This window comes from Leuciscus leuciscus, assembly GCF_965113295.1.
Source record: "Leuciscus leuciscus genome assembly, chromosome: 2".
Lineage (NCBI taxonomy): Eukaryota > Metazoa > Chordata > Actinopteri > Cypriniformes > Leuciscidae > Leuciscus > Leuciscus leuciscus.
In genome coordinates, this window is record NC_138726.1 from 22694552 (window position 1) to 22714376 (window position 19825).

The 19825-nt window shown below is 40.2% G+C and overlaps 1 protein-coding gene across 2 annotated transcripts in view; it reads left to right on the forward strand.

The window, feature by feature from the left end:
- nwd2 (NACHT and WD repeat domain containing 2) overlaps positions 1 to 19825 on the forward strand; it is an 82275-nt gene that overhangs the window by 17195 nt on the left and 45255 nt on the right. For both annotated transcript variants that reach the window (XM_082151307.1, XM_082151306.1), the window contains exon 3: positions 3907 to 3995. In XM_082151307.1, coding sequence (XP_082007433.1) covers positions 3907 to 3995 — 89 coding nt within the window. The remainder of the gene's footprint in view (positions 1 to 3906; positions 3996 to 19825) is intronic.

The window sequence follows — 19825 nt, forward strand, 5'->3', positions numbered from 1 at the left end:
AAATATTTGCAGATACACACACATGCTGTTGAAACATTTATTTATTTTATTTTTCACCAAACAAGTCAGTGCAACATATGCACAGCAGATATATTTACATTGAACATATGCTCACAAAAAACAGTAAACTGAAAAAGATAGAAGTGTTAACAATTACAGTTTTTGCCCGTTGCTTGAACACATTTTGCAAAACTTTGCTCATTGTGCCAAAACTCTACACACAAGTAAACATGACACAACACTGGGAAATATACCATTCACATCTGTGTCAAATTGAAACTCTACTATCAAAACCTAAACTCTGCCATCAAAACCTAACATTCCTTTGTCAAAATGTAACTCTGATGACAAAATGACACATACTTGCATCATATGCATACACTTTCAGATCAGGGGGAACACACTAGTCTACTTTATATAAAACACTGCAGTCTTGGATTTTCACTGTTTATTCAGAAGGCATATTTTCAGGAGGCACATTTTCAAACAAACAAAAACGCAAATAGGCCTACTCAATACTGTACATTGCAGCACTGTACATTGCAGTAACATGAATTCAGATAAAGCAAAAAATAATAATAATTATAATACAGTAATAGAAAAAAGACTATACTGTAAACACAGAAAATCATGGCAATTGTGCATACGTGGGCTCATGGATCCCGCCGTCTGTTGGGGTCTGGCCACAGGACCTCATCGACATCGCAAGCAATGTCTTCTCCCACTAGGCACCGGGGAAAATATCCCCTTGCATGTCGAAACCATCCATGGATTGCTGTCACCTGAATGTCGCCGCAGGCCTGTTCCAGGGCATGTGGTTGGCGGTCATATACACGCCATATAGCTCTTATAGACATATAGTCCTTTGACTCTGACACTGTTCCTCTCAAATGGGACCCTGTAGAGCTGCTTCATGGTGATGTTGTGTTTTCCCAAGATGCGTCTGATGGTGGTGATGCTCACATGGTTTATGTTGTTGAACACTTGCCTGTCTGCAAGTATTTTCTGTCGTATCTGGTGGAGACGGATGGCATTGTCTGCCCTCACTAGGTCCACAACGGCAAGTTCCTGCTGTTGTGTGAACAGGCGTTGGCGTCCTCCCCCAGAAGGTCTTCTAGTCATTCTAGAGAAATACAAACACAAATTGTCATCGGTTTGCTTCTTTTTCTTACAGTACTTTACTGTATATACTGTATCATCCACTGTACTGAAACATCTCAATATACTGTAAGTAATCATGGCAGGGGCGTAGCACAAGATCCCGGGCCCTAGGCAGTCCTGATGGCCCTCTCTCCCCTTGGCGCCTAGTAATCAGTACTGGTTTTACCCCCAGTCCGACGCCCCTGAATCATGGTATGTTTCACAAAAACTACCACTTTGGCTGCAAAAGGAGCATTAGCACCCTGCAATACCCTGTACACGTGATGTGGTAATGTGATATACTGTAGTACAGTGCTGTAAATACCATCTGAGTAGAGTAGAAGGTAGAGAGGTGAAGACATACCTGTTTTCTAGTCGGAATGTTCTTACAGTATTACAGATGCCACTGTGAAGCGGCTTAGATGTGGGTGGACTCTCTGCCCAGCTTCCCTCATATCAGGCCATGGTTGATGACATGGTCCACCAAAGTTGCTCTTATATCATCAGAAATAGGGGTCCGTGCATGGCCTCTTCAACCTTGACCTCCTCCTCCTCCTCCTCCTCCTCTTTTTGTAGCTGGCTGATTGGTGTTCAGTTTTGCAAGTATGTGCCTTCAGGTGTGTATTTGAGTGGTTGCAATTACCCGATGTGTTTTGTATTTTGGATACATGGGTTTTCCAAATGGCACCCTGAGATTTCATTTTTGAACGAAGTGTCTTATGTATGAAATAGAGTGTAGTATGCAGGACCAAGTGTGTTGCATAAAGGAGTAAGTGTGTTGCAGAATTGCAACTAGAGTGCAAAGCAGCGCTTTTGTTTAAGGTATGGGTACATGTGTTTGAGGTATGGTAACAAAAGCTTCAAGTTGTGTTACTTTAGTCTAAGCATGGGTCTATAGTGTTCAATCAACAGGCAAATACTGTAAGCATTGAGGTGTTTGGCCAGGTGGCACATGTATCGGCCAATCAGCTCATGTAGTGTCATTTTGAATGTTAGTGTTTTGAAATGGCAAGCATGTGACTTTATGTCAGATTGTTGTGTCTTATGCAGAGAACCGTGTTCAGTGCATTTAAAAAGTGCCATTTTGAATTGCAAAATGTGTGTAAAGCAGAAAATGTGTTTAGACTTTTGGAGACTTGAGAAGAGGTTTTGCTCTCTGTGTGACAGTTTAAATAATTGTGCTGTGCTGTGCATGCCATTTTAGTGTGTTAGCAATTGGAAAAAAACTGTATTACATGTATGTGTTGTAACAGCACATAGTACAGCTCTCAAAAGTTACAGAGCAGTCTGAAGTAGATCTACTGTACCAGTTTTTCTCCCGGAAGGTTCTTATGATTGAGGCGACGGTGAAGCGACTCAAATTTGGCCTTACTCTTAGCCCAGCCTCCCTCATAGTCATACCATAGACATGGGCAACTAGAGTGTCTGTCTCCTTCCTTGCCCTTGCCCTTCACCTTCCTCCTCCTCCTTCTCCTCCACTCCAGTGTCCTCAACCTCTTCCTTCATGTCTTTCTGGATCCATTGTTCCAAAACTGAATGAACTCTTGCCCTTTTATCTATCTATTGAAGGTTCTGATTGGTGTGTGATCAATTTTGACTCTTAGTGTTGCTGTTAGTATGCTAATTTAGCTGAAGTTGTGCTGACTTGAGTGAACAACATTGAATGCTAGTGCTTTCTAAATGACAACATGGTGTAGGCAATAAGAAATGAAGGGATTTGTGTGTTTTGCAGTGACAGTTCAACAAATCTGACTCATGTGTCAAAATAGGGGAAATAGTGTTTATGGTTTAGGGAAATGGATGTGCTTTTTGATAAATGGCGTTATGGTTTTGAAATTGTAGTTCAAAAGCCTGGTTATAGTATTTAAGCAATCAAGAAAAACTGTAAGTTGAAGTACTAAAATAAAAAACTAAAATTGAAAATCATATTTTTTTTTTTAGGAAATTACAAAAGTAGGCTACATAACAAAATTACTAAAAGAATGAAACCAAATATAAATGTATATATAAATATAAAATATATATTCAAATATAAAAATAAAAGCTAATTTAAAATATTAAAACATACTATAATAGTATGTAAATAATACAAACAAATTATATGAAATTAAACTATGATATACTATCAAAGACCATCACTGTACTTTGTTATTGACACACTTTTTTGCAATTGCACCTTTTTTAGAAGTCTGAATAAATCCATATACAGATTAAGGGGCAGATTTACTAAACAGGGCAAATTGTGAGAGCGCAATTCCAAAACAGCGCAGATGGGAGTGGAAAGTTCTGCATGTGATCTACTGACAGCGCGCAAATTAAAGAAGTCAGATCATTTCCATAACGACCAACGCAATCTACCAGATAGCGTCTGGTTTAAGACGCGTTTTTTTTTTTGGGTGGTAAATAATGGCACAACTACCAGTACATTGGCGAGCGCAAACCTTAGTAAATCACCTTGCATGATTCATTTAAATACTCTCCTCCCATAAACGTTGTGTCTGAAATGGAAACTCCTACAAATGCATATGCAATAAGGTCAGCCGCAAAAATAACCCTGTCCACGTCTTTTCAACGCTAATTTTTCACTGCATGTCTTTGGTAAATCCTGGCAGTAGTTTTTTAACACCAAAAGAGGGTTTGCGCTGGCGCAAGCTATTAGTAAATCTGGCAACTAAGACTTACAAACAAAGATGTATGAATATTTACAGATGATTGTTTTCCCTTTCTGAATATTCATGTTTGTTTGTGTTTTGTTTGTTGTCACAGATACAGAAGCAGAGAGAAATGCTCTGAAAGAACATGTCTATCCCAAACTACGAGACTTCTGCAGGGAGAACTATGGCATTGAATTTCAGGTAATACAGCCATAATACTCTTCAGCAACCATTAAGCTCAAGACAAACAGATTTCTTTCTCTTTTTTCTTTGCTAACCTTCTACCTTTTTTGATTTTACTCTGTGGGCTGGAAAGATAAAGTTTCTCAGGGACTATTATGTGATCTCAGCACTGATATGCTCATGTAAGGCGAAAGCATGTCTCTCTTATATTCGCCCTCGGGAGCAAGGCCCGGAATCCATCTCTCTCTTCCCCTCCTCTCCTCTGGAGTGATATTTACAATGCAAATGTTTGTTGTCATAGTGAATGGAGCAGTGGGGAGATTTCCATCATGCAATTTGATAATTAAATGCTTAGAAGAGGCACCGTGGCCATTGGCGCAGACAGCGTGCTGAGATTTAACTGAGGCTACATTGGTGTGGGGCTTGACCTGATTTCAAGACCACCCCCTCAAGTAACAGATCTTCATGTATAAGTCTATGCCTTGTTAAATTCAAACCTATTCTGTGATTTTTTAGATGTAGCTGACATTGATGGTTAGTGACATTTAGATGTAGTAACATTGAAAATTGTGATAATCCTTCATTTTCTTTAAAATTGTAAGAAAAACTCTTTGCATTTTTGTAGTTTGTTTCATTTCTGTAATATTTTGTGGCGGAATATCTTTAATGATAAAATGTGTATTGTCACAATACTTTCTCTTGTCCCAACTTAATTTGCAGAAAGTACAAGGAACCCTATAGTGAACAATCATGCTGTACAGTATGAAAAATTGATATTATTTTTGAAATTGGCCTAAGATTACATTTAACAGTGTCATTCAATTATTAGTGATGAAATGGAAGTAGTGATATATCTTTTCTTTCGTATTGTGACATACGTCTGAATGAAACGGATTATCGAAAAAGAAAAAAAAAATTATTTGAAGGAGACAGAATGTGAGCTTGCAGTCAATTGCAATTAAGGGCAAGTTCAAGTCACAAGAGAGAAGTCTCACGTTTCACCAGAAGAGTTTAGACATTTTGATAAAAAATAATGAGGTAAATAAAAAAAATAAAAAAATAAATGGCATGAATGAATTGTTTACAATAAGATCAATAACATGCATCCTTAAGACAATCAGTAATAAAATAAATAACAAAGAAACAAATTACAAGCAATATTACAAAGACACAAATGAGGTAAACAATGCTTGTTTTTTCCGAAGTAGCCTACCTAACAGCAGCATTTAACAATAGCAAGTTTTCAAGTAAACATACAGAAATTGAAAAGAAAGTAATCAGAAGTACAATAAAACTAATTCAATTAATTAACTAATTCATTGTCTTAACAGCATGATTTTTCAAAATAATACATTATTACCGATTCAGAAATTAAAACAAACTATATTGCCAGTGAAATAGCTTTATTGTTAATTTCTTTAGTCTAACATGCTCAGTTCTAAATGGCTTATTTAATCTAAAGTTATCCGCCAAGTGCAGTGAGGGTTTTCTCTTTTTCTTGTCAATATGGTTTAGTTAATGCTAATATCTAGTTATTAACTAGTTATTAATTAGTTCATGTAATTATTATAGACAGCAGCAGTTATTTTAGGCTTCATTTTCACTGCACATATTTGACAAAAATCCCATCTGTTTACATAGACTTAAGACATAAATGGCTGTGTTTACATAAATACTTAATCTGTTTCATCCCGCTCCTTTTCGGACATATTGTAATTATTGTTTATAATACTTTATAGATATTGTTTATTTCTTCAGTATGTTGCAACATACTTATTGTATTTTTATCTTTTCTTTTCTTTTTATCTTTTCTTGTTTAAAATAACATAAAGAAAGAAAGAACACTTCAAAAGGACAGGTGGTTTTTATAATGTGCGTACTAGCCGCTTCAGCTCAAGATTTGCGCTATACCACCACATGCATTCAAGTTATACATATTTTCACTTCTTGCTTTCCCAGGGAATTGAACCCATGACATTGGCATTGTAAGCGCCATGCTCTAATGCTTTAGCTACAGGAATACTGGTATTACATATCTGGAAATTCTGGTGACATTAACAAACACTCTGTAGCATTAAGTGGCCTGGTTTTTTCATTGTCTCATCCTTCAACATATGAGCCGTTCTATCACTGCTAATCCTTTCATGATAGCTTAGTCACATCAGGTGTGACTGATTTGAAAGTGAGATGAGACATCAAGGTCAGTCATCTACCCCAAATTATTCATTGATCCATTGTGTTATACATGTTTGGAGTGTTGAATGAAACCATCAGATATCTACAGTAGCCATAGTAACTGGTCAAATAAAATTTCTTTAACTGTAAATAAAAAAATGCCATTGAAACTCATGTTCTAATGCTGAGCCTCAGATCTCAGTGTTTATAAGTTGAATTAAATAATTATATGTCCAGTGGGCCTATAACAGCACATTATAGTTTTTGGCCTAATGTTTTGATAATCTGATATGATACATTTAATGTTGTTGATCACTGCAGAACTTTCGTTTTGTGGCCTAATATTCATAAGGTCTAATTTATATTTCAAAATTAATTTAAGAGTTTTTATTTTTATTTTTTATCTTTCACAATGTTATAAATACATTACAAGTAAATGTGTCTTGTTTTAAAAGGAGGTTTTTATTATCTTACTGGATATGTTGGTCAATAAATTGGCCAAATAATTGTTGGCTAATAAATTACTCTTTTGCATTTAATTTATCACATTTTCATTTAAAATAAACTGACAGGAAAGCAAAGTTATTTTCAGAGAGGAGAGGAAAACTGTGAAACGACTGGGGTGAGAGAGAGAGAAGGTGAGAGAGATAAATGAGAGACAGACATAAAAAGAAGAGAGTTCTCTCAACCAGAAAATATGATGTGGCAAATTGCGATTCTTTCTGGTCACCGTTGTTTGATTCTATTTCCTGTGACGTCCCTGAGAGGGATGGATGCTGGATTGAGTGTGTCTGTGTACATGTGTGAGCTTTGTGTGTGTGTGTGTGTGTGTGTGTGTGTGTGTGTGTGTGTGTGTGTGTGTGTGTGTGTGTGTGTGTGTGTGTGTGTGTGTGTGTGTGTGTGTGTGTGTGTGTGTGTGTGTGTGTGTGTGTGTATTCATTTATGGAAGGCTCTATCCTTGTCCAGTCACAGCACACATGCACACAGTAAATCCCTTTAGCAGTGGTGGGATATCAGGCCTGAAAGCGCTGTAACATGACAGTGTGGGACCTTCTCCGATGTGGGGAACGAATTACAGCATAAACCTTCTTTATATGACAACTTATAATGATAAGACTTTATTTTTTAGTAAAATTTTTTTTACACAAAGCATGCATATCGTGTTTACTCTTGGTTTTCCGCTTATATGTATTTTAATCAATAATTTATGGTTTATTACAGTTGGTTATATGTTATGAGATTTTACCCTCACCTTAATTGATATCATGATATCTGATTGCAAAATATATTTATTTCTATTAAAGGTTAACCGATAGTTGTTTTTGCCTATTTTAATAACTAAAACTGGAACAAATGGCAGATTGTTTTTAATCACAGATCACAATAATATCAATTAAAACTTTCTACTTAATGAGAAAATGAACAATAATGACTTATTAAAATAAAGTAAATACATAAACATTTTGATAGTCCAATTTAGACATTCTGCTAACTAATAAAATGACAAATACCAGTCATTAGAGTACAAGTAGACTGTCTGCTAATACTTTATTTTGATGCGCCCCCCCCCCCCCCCCCCCCCCGACTATAAGTAGCTTTGCAAGTGTCATCTTATTCTACTAACCCTAACTCTAAATTAACAATCTAATAATACTCTAATGAGAGTTAGACATGTAGTTGCAAAGTAACATATAGTTAGTAGAATGTCAAAATGGACCGCTTCCTAACTATTGTTGCTTCCGTGTGGTTGCCCTGCACGCTTAATAAACAAACTACAGCTGGTCCAAAATGCAGCAGCTCGAGTTCTTACCAGAACCAGGAAGTATGACCATATTAGCCATATTATGGTTCTGTCAACACTGCGTTCTCGAGCCACCAGGCTCTGTTTTGTGCGGATGGGCGGCCGGAGCATGTTGAGGGTTTTATGTTAGAGCGGTGTCGTGTTAGCGGCCCCTAAGTTAATAACTATCTAATAATGATCTTCGCAACGGAAGTGAATCAATCAATCAAAACTAACTTTAGCTGGACAATAACTTTATCCTAGAACTGCTGTAAAGCCAAAACAATCTCTGTTACTGTAATTTCCTATTATCACTGTAAAGCTGCTTTGAAACAATTCATATTGTTAAAAGCGCTATATAAATTAAGGTGACTTGACATGACTATTGACTTCTGAAGCAAGTAATCGGATAATCAAAAGTACGTTGGATGATCATAGTTATGTCTCAAAAAAACTCAGTGATTTTAATTAATCTAAAGAGGGCTAACTGATAGTTCAACAAAGCGACAATCAGTCGACCTCTAATGTAATAATGGAACCCACACAATTTTAAAATCTTTAATTGTTTATTTTCCTGCAAACACAACTAAAATATAAGATCTCTTTCCCCCATATGACCGTCTCGCTGGCCACAGAGGTTCTCACTGTCTTACTCAAACCTCAACTGACCATTTGAACAACTGTGTAATCTGTTCACTAACTCCTGATTAGCTTCCAGTCAACTTGATCACATCAACACAGGCCGAGCCTTCACACATCACACACACACACAAGCACAAAGTCCTGTTTTCATTCTAACAACACTTCTTAATGATGGGCTAAATAATCCAATGAGAGCGCAAGAGAGCTGTAGGCACTTGCACATTGCTGGTAATACTGTTTGGCTGCCATGACGACGGCGAGGTTTGATTACAGGGTTGGAATCAAGTCTAAATGTGTCAGGTAGCCTACTGAACCAACTCATACAAACACATATATTAATAGTTGGATTCGCAGAAAATGCTGAAAAGCATATGAAAAGCTTGTATGTTCATACAGTTTTTGAGAGTGATAATGGTAATTAGGTTCATCTTGCTGCTGAACACAAGACTGATGCTTTAAGTTGTGGGGCATGGTGTCACACTACATTGGGTAGCATAGAGGGTTACAATGGAACCTGCAATTAAAGGCACACTATGCAAGATTTGTACCTTAATATAACAGCTTCAAAATAATTTCGATTGTAAAACGAACTCGTAGTAGGGTGAATCATCCCGATAGCAAAGCAGGCTGGCAAAACCAGCAATGCAGGTTTGAGAGGTGGCGCCCGACAAATCTCGCGAGAATCACGACTTGCTTTACGGCACGACGTCACATAAGCCGCGTTTCCACCGAAATTACCCGGAACAATTTGTCCCAGGAACTTTTTTCCCAGGAACTTTTTTTGCCCCAGACCGGTTGCTTTCTGCGTTTACACCGCGGTCTAACCTCAAAGCGCTATTTCAATCCTGTTATAGTGAATTTGTAACATGGTTTGGAGTGCCTAGCAATAGATGACAATGTGTAAACATAATGACTTCATAATAAAAGCTGTGGCAGAAAAGAGACGAGCACTGATAAAGCGTGTTCAGTAAGCTCGTAATGCTAACGTTAGATATAAAATTTGTATGTTATCAGCTATTGCGGACATTGACCGTGAGATGGCTGGGACGAACGCGCAGAAAGTTTCCTCTTCCACAAATACCCTTAATAAAGCCTGAAACTCGTCGACAGTCCACCAGTTTTTTTTATTAAATTCCATATTTGCAGACAGACAACTCTTACTGCATGAAGCCACGACACGAACCGCAATAGATTTTTTAAAAAGGGAGGTTAAAAATAAATAAATGCTGCGTGGAGTCATCCAACCAAAATGCGGCATGAACACAACCAATCAGCTTGTGCAGCGCAAAAGTCCCACCCCTGAAAGTTCCTGAACTTTGAAAAAGTACTACCTCATGAGCAGGGACTATCAGAGGGGGAAATATTTACCCGGAACTTCATTTAGACCCTGGTTCCTGCGGTGTAAACACATCGAGTACCAGCCCAAAGTTCCTAGTTCCCGGGGAAAGTTCCTGCGGTGGAAACGCGGCTATACATCAAGTAAAACAATTGCAACACACAGCACAATTTATGAAACTACAAAAATATAAAATGTTACGAAAAATACTATTTGGTTAACAAATAAAATGTAAAGGATAATGCACATCCAGTCGGTTGTTATTGCAAAATAAACCCCGACTAGAGGAGCTTCTCAATATTCAAATTGATGCTTCTTCGTTTCCTCGCTCCTCCGTCCTCCAGTCTGTGACCCGGAAACTGATCAAAGGTAGCCATCTTGAAGGACTTTCAAATTTTCTAACTGCTACGTGAGGAGGCGAGGAGCGAGGAGACTTCCAGAGAAGCTATGAGCAGGGATATACAGTGGATCCCATGCGGAAGGCTTTCTTGTAGAGAAGCCTGACGCACGTATAAATTCTCTTCCCCTTCACATATGTCACAATAATTTTTATAATAATAATAATAATAATTTTGCAGTTTAAATAAACCATATATCACACATTTTTCAACAGGGCATCTTGCTTCATTATTATTATATATGAATTTCTTAAATAATCAGACTTCAACAACATAAGGGCAGATCCTCTGAGCACAGCCAATGGCGCTGTTTAGTGACGCTTGAGTGACCAAGAACATCCCAATATTGGGGTGTTCTTGGTCACTCAAGCGTCACTAATTCCTTCGATTCCTCCGTTCTCATTTTCTTTCCTCGCATCCTAAGGGGGTGGAGCTAAAACGCAAGGAAAGGAAGCAAGGAAAGGATGCAAAAATTAACAATGAGAAGCACACAGGTGTGTCAGTTTCCCTTGTTAAGCTCGTTTACCCCTCTGTTTATTAGCCCTTGTATTCTCTGGTTCTCTTTTGGTTGTTGTTTGATGTCATGCAGGTTTTCTGTGGTTCCCCGTGTTTTATTTGTTTTTCCTCAGTGTTATTTTGTTCCTGAAATGTTTATTTTCATTAAAATCTCCCTGCATTTGGATCCCTCATCTCTGCTTGCCGTCTTTGATTCCTCAGATCAGTGACACGTAATGTTTAAAGCTACTATGTAATGTTTGACCGTCTAGCAGTTGATGCATAAAACTAAATGTTAAGGAGGAACATTTTTTTGGTAATTACGTGAGCTGTGCTTTGGCTTCGCTATTCTGCACGAATTAATCTGATGGCTTGAAGCGTAGCGCTGTGCCCATGGTTACAGAAGATTGCCTTCAGTATGAATGTCACTAACAACATAAAAACTTTCCTAATAATGAAATCTGTAATATCGCCTCAGGTTACGTTTGTAACCCGGTTCCCTCACGCACAAGTCATGCGAGTCCCCAGGTGTCTGATACCTCTGACGCGGGGGCACACGCTCCTTGAAGCATTTTGTGCTGGTTTCCATTGTACTAGCCTCTAGAAACACTATAACATTACAGGCTGTCGCCGGCCAATGTCATTGTCGTGTTTGGATATGCGCTTCAAACACCGGTCACTCCGAAGGCATTCCCCATAGTGTCCTCTAGGGCGGGGACGCAGTGCAAGTTCCCATTCGAAAGGGAAACACTACTTGGGAGATGGTTTCATGTTGTACTCGCTCGTTATTTACATTTTGTTCATTTAAAAAAGAAGTTACAGTGTAGCTTTCATTAAAATGTCATAACTCCAAGTGAAAAGACAGACTTCTCTGATGACGTATGCCAGAATTCTTCAATCATTTAGTACCCTCGAACCCCACCCCTCCATAATCAACTTCATGCTTGCATTTATTTTTAAGTGCAACAGCCATATCTCCAAATTCAATCAACAACCAATGAATAAAACCAAGACCCTGCCCTATATATTTTATTTTTTATTTTTCAATAATTCGTTACATCTGGATGTATGCCAAAATATGAAAAATATCTGTCGCTATTTCCGTTTAATCACAAACTAGACACAAAACTACTGCTGGAGAAAATGCACAATTGGACTTTTGACGCCAAACCTTATAGTTAGAGATTATATATAATCTTTGAATGTATAGAGATTGTGACAACTGGTCCTACTCTCTCCTATATCTTTTGTTATGTTATTGTGATCAAATGAATATCCTTTAGAACTTTCCTGTGGAACTATTGGACTTTATGACATCCTGAATATGTGAGTTAACCCAGGAAAGTGTACTGGGGAAAAAAGCATACAAGCAGTTTGTGCCAGAGTTAATTGCCTTGCTTGAGGTTATAAAGGTGGTAGAGTTCCAGTCCAAAATTGTCATGCCCTTCACTCACTAACTTCCCTCCGCCTCGTTCACTCGGATGTGATTGCTTACGTGACATAATTGCCCACTACTGGCGGAACCTTTGCAATAGGCTGAATTGGAACGTGCTAAGCCCTTGATCACTTAGAATCCACTATGGGGTTGATTTTTTTTTTTTTTTTTTTTTACCTTACGAAATTGTTTAATGCAGCATTCTATAGGTGTGTTTGAGTTGTTTAATAATAAAAAAAATAAAAAATAAAATATAAAATATATATATATATATACTGTATATAATTAAGATATCATAGAGTTGTTTTTGGTGGGGTAAATTAAACGCAATATGCGTTGACGTCACAATCGTGTTGCATTGTGGTATCAAAATCGAGGGAGCGAGGGTCTGTCCATATAAACTTCCCTCGTCCACTTCACAAAGTGAAACACACTTCAAAATGGTGGCAGGGATTCCCCCGAGGGGAAGTGCTTAGGGTAGTTTGCAAGTGCGTGTCTAAAAGTGGACTGGAACACAGCCCTATGCAACCATCATTTGGTGGCTCATTCGCACTCCTCAGCAGGCTATGAATCCAACCCCAACCCCTCTGGTCACCCTGGGAATTCATGCCCTGTTGTGTAAGTGCTCCATGCTGGTGAGAGCACATTGTATATGTCAGCACTCATTGGTGCTTCAGCAGATGAGAAGGTGAGAAAAAGGGATGGAAAACAGCCGAAGGGTAAACAGAAAGAGACAGAGAGAGAGATGAAAAGGTAGAAGGACCGAGATACAAACGCTCATTCATCTCAGGGTTTGGAGGTTATGTCTTGCTGTTGGCTCGTTGATCTATGGATTTGCATGGAATTGAGGTGGGCTTCTACATTTTCAGGTGGAATGCATCGATTAGCCATTTTCAGAAAGAAAAAAAAATCGGCCATTTCATCCCAGGCATAGACATGATTGATGTAAAGGTTTTATGGTTTTAACATTTGTTCTCTCCTCTCTCTCTCTCTCTCTCTCTCTCTCTCTCTCTCTCTCTCTCTCTCTCTCTCTCTCTCTCTCTCTCTCTCTCTCTCTCTCTCTCTCTCTCAATCTAAATTGAAAAGGCAAGCAAGCTAGGCAGCTGGTTGCCATAGCAGTAGTCTAATTGCAGAGGCACTCAAGGGCAGTGCATTGTGGGTAGTATGAGATGAAATAAAGGCATGGAGATTGGTGACTGCTCCGAGGGGTTGAGGAACATGGTTCTCTCTCCAGGGTGGGGGAGCTAACAGCCTCTTAAATCAGGGGACTTCTGACATGCCTTTTTATTCCTTGCTTTCTGCCTTTCTCTATCTTACTCTTCTCATTTCCCGTCATGCCTGTTTCCCTCCAACTTTTGCTCTCATAGATGGTTGTGCTCCTTCTTATCTTCTTGTTTTCGATAATTGAACGTTTTAAGCGTAAGATATAGTGTTCGACCACCATACACGTTGGAGTATCATATTTCTCTTTTAATTGGCCCTTAATGGGGGCCATCAGAGGACTCATTTGTCTTCTCCTAAAGTGATACGTTCATATAGAGACAGAAGCCAGAAGGATGATAAATCATAACTCTTCTCAGGAGAATCTGTGGGCCTTTTCATCAGGCTGAAACTGACAACTGCATTGTAAAGATGTTTGTATCCTCCTCTCAGTCGTTTTGAATCTCATCATGAAATCTGCTCATAACTTCAGGATATCAAACTATTTGACTCTTATGGTGTTTACCAATTAGATTAACATTTTCTATTTTGCAGAAGTTGTGATCGCCGCAGGCAGCCATGCCAAACCGAATCTTAGATTACAATTTTTGCTTACTGATACAGTATAGCTGTCTGTGTAATTATATATAGTCAGTGTGCTAGTTCAGAATAAATGAAAAAAGAGCAAAAACAATTTTCTCTCTCAAAGTATATCATACCCCATGTTTCAAGGTGATTAATTTAATTAGTAATGTGTTACAATGTAATACTAATGTAGAACATTCTGGACCTTAAAAGTTTCATTTTTCATAAAAATTTGTGTTCAGAACCTTACCCTTATATACTGTATTACTACTATGGTAAGCCTAAAATAATGATTTAGCTGGACGGTTGACTTAATAATGAACTCCTAAGTAACACTATGTTAAAAAAAGACATATATATAAATAGACATAAAAAAATAATTACATTTCAAAACATTAAAATAGAAAACTTTATATTTTTCTAATAAAATTTCACAGTATGTTTTACTGTATTATTGTTTAAATAAAAGCAGATTTGGTGAACATAAGAGAATTCTTTCAACAACAAAAAGAAAATCTTACAGACCCCAAACCGGCTGTCTATAAATAAACAATAACTAACCAATATGGCCCTGATATACAGTATTGTTTTCCCCTACATTTTTGTAACAGTAAATTCATGTCACCATTAAGTAATCGATAGCATGTCACCAGATGCCTAGCCATTTTGGTTAAACCAGATTGTTCATAACAGCAGATTTATTTATTAATTTTTTTTTTTTTTTTTTTTCACATGCAAAGACGTGCCTGTTCTTTAATTCAAGGCTGTTCTGTGGGTTGTTTTCTCTGATAGTTTTCTGCATGCTTTCATTCCCTTTCGTTCTATCTCCAAGGCATCATCAGAAAGTTCTCTGTATAATCGTGAAAACCGAGGAGAAAAGAGAAGAAGAAGCGCGAGACGTGGTTCTTTGAAGACAGATTATAGAAACAGTGAAGCCTGAAAGTATTAAAACCTGTCAACAACAGTGCTTGAGTTGTTTTGTCTGTGAATTTTCCTATGGTTCGGTTTGAGAGACTAGTTTATGGTTACCTAGTTTGATGTCGCTTCAAATGTCTTACCAGGGCATGTTTTGAATTTAAATGTAGAACTTTTGCAGCATTGACATTGATACTCTTTTACCCTTTATCACCAGCCGTTTGGGATTTATGGAGCATTATGTTTGCAAATCCTCAGTTTGAGCTGTGCAATTATGTAAATACAGTCATATTTGCCTCATGTTATGAAATTTTATGGCCAGAGCCCTTAGTAGCTGAGTAAACCTCATCATCATTTCTATGGATGCACTATTAGTGGAAAATGACAGCTTTTCAGTCTATTTAACTCCACGCAGGGTTGTAATATACTGTGTTTAATGATACTCATTATGCATGTGTTTTCTTTTAAAAAACATGATTGTGTAGCCCTATGTGGTGTAGATGTGGGCTTTAATGCATTAAGGAAAGCAATAAAACAGAAGTCAGTATCTGTATTAGTTCTTTGCTCATGATACCAGTTAAAATGTAGCTGTTTTCATAGTTCATAACAATATGATTAGGTTGTCATTTACATATATGGGCATCATTAAAATTAGATGACAGCTGTCGTAATTTAAAGAATCAGTGGCAGAAGCTGTGTTCATAAAATATTTCTCATGTTAGCATACAGGGAATACACTAATACGCTATGGTGGATTTTGCTAACTCATCCACTCATTACAAAACTTATGCTTTAGGTCCCAAAAATATCATTTTTTTGCTGAACATCACAGCTTTTTTAGTGTCTGTCAGTTCCTTGATTAATTTTCTCAGGTTTGTTTTTTTGAAAAGCATCAGATGCAAGCTAATTATCTCCATGTGTCCCTCTTTCAGTCATTCAGTGAAACCTGAGCAGGATGTGTTTGTCGTCTGTGTTGTCATGTCCAGATGTTTGGGCTTCTAAACCTTCTATATACCTTGTTATCAGTCTTTCCCGGGGGCTGTGCTGTCACACTCTAATTGCTTGGTTAGTTGATAGTTAAGATCCATCAAGCTCAATGTGTGTAAGTGTTTGTGCACGAGTGTCAGCGCGCGTGCATGTGTGCGTGTGCGTGCGTGTTTGTTTGTGTGTGTGTGTGAAAGCATGACTGATTGCACTTACTCTGTTCTCCCACCACTTACTCCACAGCCAGCAGCCAAAACACAATCCAGCAAATTAGAAAACTTCTGGCTAGTCTTTACTGTGATCTGCCAATTACAAAGCATGATCAAACCTGACCATGTCACTTGAAGCCTATTAGTTCCCTTATGAAAACGTAGGGATATTTTCAGTCTACTTTTTAAGTATTTCTCAGAAATATAATTTATGTACTTCTCATAAATATACTTAAAATTGCACTTAAGTATACTTAACTTTAAAAGTTTAAGTATATTTGGAATATACTTGTACTCAATCTTGATATTCATAAAAGTATAATTAAGTATTCTAAGTATACTTGGCTTGTAGAAGTGTTTAATCTTTTGATTGAGTAGCCACATTTGTCAGCACCTTAGGCACATAGCCGGGTCTAGGGTGGAGAATAGCTCTCACTCTGCCAGGAGCGAACTCGAGGCAAGAGGGCGCAACGGATAGCGCCTGCAGGTCCCCGACTCTTTTTAGGGACGTAATAGCCAGCAGGAAAGCTACTTTTAAAGATACAAATTTCTCGACACCTCGTCCAAAGGTTCGAAGGGTGCCAGGGATAACCCTTCAAGAACCACTGCCAGGTCCCACGTGGGGACCCCCCCATGACAGGCCTCATCCTCCTAGCTCCACAAAGGAAACGTACTATAAGTGGGTGAAGGTGCCCACCCTTAGAGGCATGTGGAAGGCAGCTACAGCCGCCACATAGACCTTAAGCGTGGACGGGGAGAGTCCGTCAGAGAAGCGACTCTGGAGGAACTCCAGCACTGAAGCCACAGGGCAGTTAACTGGGTCCAACTGATGTTCTCTGCACCATAAGTTGAATACATTCCATTTTAATGCATACAGTTTCCTCGTGGAGGGGGCTCTAGATTTTAGGATAGTCTCAACAACCTCAGTTGAGAGACCAGCATTTACGAGCCAGAGGTATACGAGGTATTGTGCCCCCGGTCTGAGAAAGAAGGTCCCTCCTGATCGGGATTTGCCACGGAGGGCCTGCTAGAGGACCTATAATGTCTGAAAACCATACTCGGGCCGGCCAGTATGGGGCCGCCGGACCCTCTCTAGAACCCCTGGGAGCAGAGCGATCGGGGGAAATGCGTACAGAAGTTGCCTCGGCCACGCCTGCACCATGGCATCCAGTCACAAGGGAGCTGGATGAGTGAGGGAAAACCAGAGAGGACAGTGAGTGTTCTCGTGAGAGGCGAACAGATCCACTTCCGCCTGACCGAACTCCCTCCATATCAGCTCCACCGTCTCGGGGTGGAGTCTCCATTCCCCGGGCCTCAGCCCCTGCCTCGACAGGATGTCTGCTCCCATATTTTTGTCCCTGGGAATAAACATTGCTCTGATTGAGAGTAGTTTGCCCTGGGACCACAGAAGAACCTGATGTGCCAGTCTGCATAGAGGGCGCGATCTCAGGCTCCCTGTCGATTTATATATGAGACCACCGGCGTATTGTCTGTTCGCACTAGAACATGATGGACTCTGAGGTCCGGAAGGCAATGTCTGAGAGCCAGAAATACTGCCAACATCTCCAGGCAATTGATGTGCCACGAAAAATGGTGGTCCTTCCAAAGACCCCTGGTATAGCGGCCTTCCATGACCGCTCCCCAGCCTGTGAGGGACGCATCTGTGGTCCCTATTTTTCTCTGGCATGGTGCTCCCAGCACAGGGCCCTGGGACAGGAACCATGGTTTCTTCCACATGACCAAAGAACAAAGGCATCTGCGCGTTACTTTGATCGTGCGAAATGGGTTCCCCCTTGGGGAAAACCCTCTGGTCCTGAGCCACCACTGCAGGGCCCTCATATACAGACCCAGAACCCTTTGAAAATGTTTGACAGTGATGGCCTGGCCTAACTTGATATTCGTTACTGTGGTTTAGATGGTGTTTATACGAGCAGGAGACAACTGTGCCCGCATCGTAACTGAATCCCACACTACCCCCAGGAATATAGTTCTCTGTAGAGGAATTAGTGAACTCTTCTTGACATTGAGTCTCAACCCCAAGCACCTCAGATGGTTCAGAACAACATCTCGATGTTGAACCGCCATCTCCTCCGACTGTGCCAGAATGAGCCAGTCGTCGATGTAGTTGAGAATGCGAATGCCCTGAAGTCTAAGTGGAGCTAGAGCGGCATCCATGCATTTCGTAAAGGTGCGAGGTGACAGTGCTTGGCCGAATGGAAGAACTCTGTATTGATACGCGTTTCCCCCAAAAACGAACCTCAGAAACTTCCTGTGCTGGGGAAGGATGGATATGTGGAAGTACGCGTATTTTAGATCTATTGTGACAAACCAGTCCTTGGACCTGATCTGACTCACAATAATAGGGGTGGTTAGCATTTTGAACCGGGCACGAGAGGCAACACTCTCCTTCTGCTGCTGCAGGTGCAAGGAGCTGGCGGCTGCATCGTGGGACTGCCACCTGGAACGACGGTGGGGGATTAGTTGTTTAAATGCGGCTGACTGTCGTTTTGCCTCCCGAAACCTTTCGACGACACGTTGACTGCGTCGCCGAAGAGGCCAGAAGGTGATATCGGGGCATCGAGGAGGAAGGCCCTGTCCTTCTCCCCAATGCCCGACAAGTTCAGCCACAAGTGCCTCTCTGTTGCTACCAATGCTGACATGGAGCGGCCGATGGCACAGGCCGTCTCCTTGGTAGCATGGCAACGCAATGCGCTCAACGCAATTCTTTAATGTCATTGAGGGCGACTTCCCCGCTGTCGTCCACCTCTTTGAGGAGGTTGGCCTGGTATGCCTGCAAAAGCCCCATCGTATGCAGGCATGCACCAGTCCGACCTGCCGCCATATATGCTTTCCCCACCAAGGCTGATGTAGTACGGTAGGGCTTGGAGGGGAGCGACAGAGCTCTCAGGGACAATGCAGCGTTGGGCGAGAGATATGTTGCTAACGTCTCTTCGACCCGCGACATCGTCCCATAGCCCTTCTCTTTCAAGTCCACGATGGGTGAATATATGTGTATATTGGGGCTCGATAGACAGGCCGAGAAGGGCTTATTCCATTATTAATATTTTTTATTAAGAAATGGGAGGCTCCGGCGCGAAGGCTGTGACCGGGCTTGCAGGAAGCGCTCATCTAGTTTTCTCTTTCTCGTCGCGTCCTGCTTTTCTGCTGGCTAATCGATATTTAATTTGGTCACTGCCCTGGTCACAACCTCCAGCAGCTCCTCGAAGGCAGGAGATTGGGGTGGGGAATCCTCACATTCTCCTGCCTCGATGCTCAAAACATCTAACTCCTCAGAGCCAGATAATTCGAGCATCGGGTCCTTGTCACGGGCGGAAGAAGCCGCAGAGTGGGCTTCCGACCCGTGCGCGGGACCAATGGAGCTGGCTGCTGAATGCTTAGAAAGGGCAAGGGGACGCACACTGCCTGAATTGTTTCTCTTTGCTTGCCATAATATGCTTCCTTCATTTGCTTGAGTGCAGCGTTAGACAGACAACACCAAATAAGACAGAACAGTAACACAGAATGCTTGCTGAAGACCAGAAAGCTGACGCTGTTGTGATCCGGCGTCCCTTTATATCTTCCGCATCACCGTCACATGCGACGTCACGAGTGATGTAATGACGCAACACCAATCGAGATTGGACTAGTTCCATACAGGCTTCAGACACGTCACGTTGAAGGCATTCCCCAATGT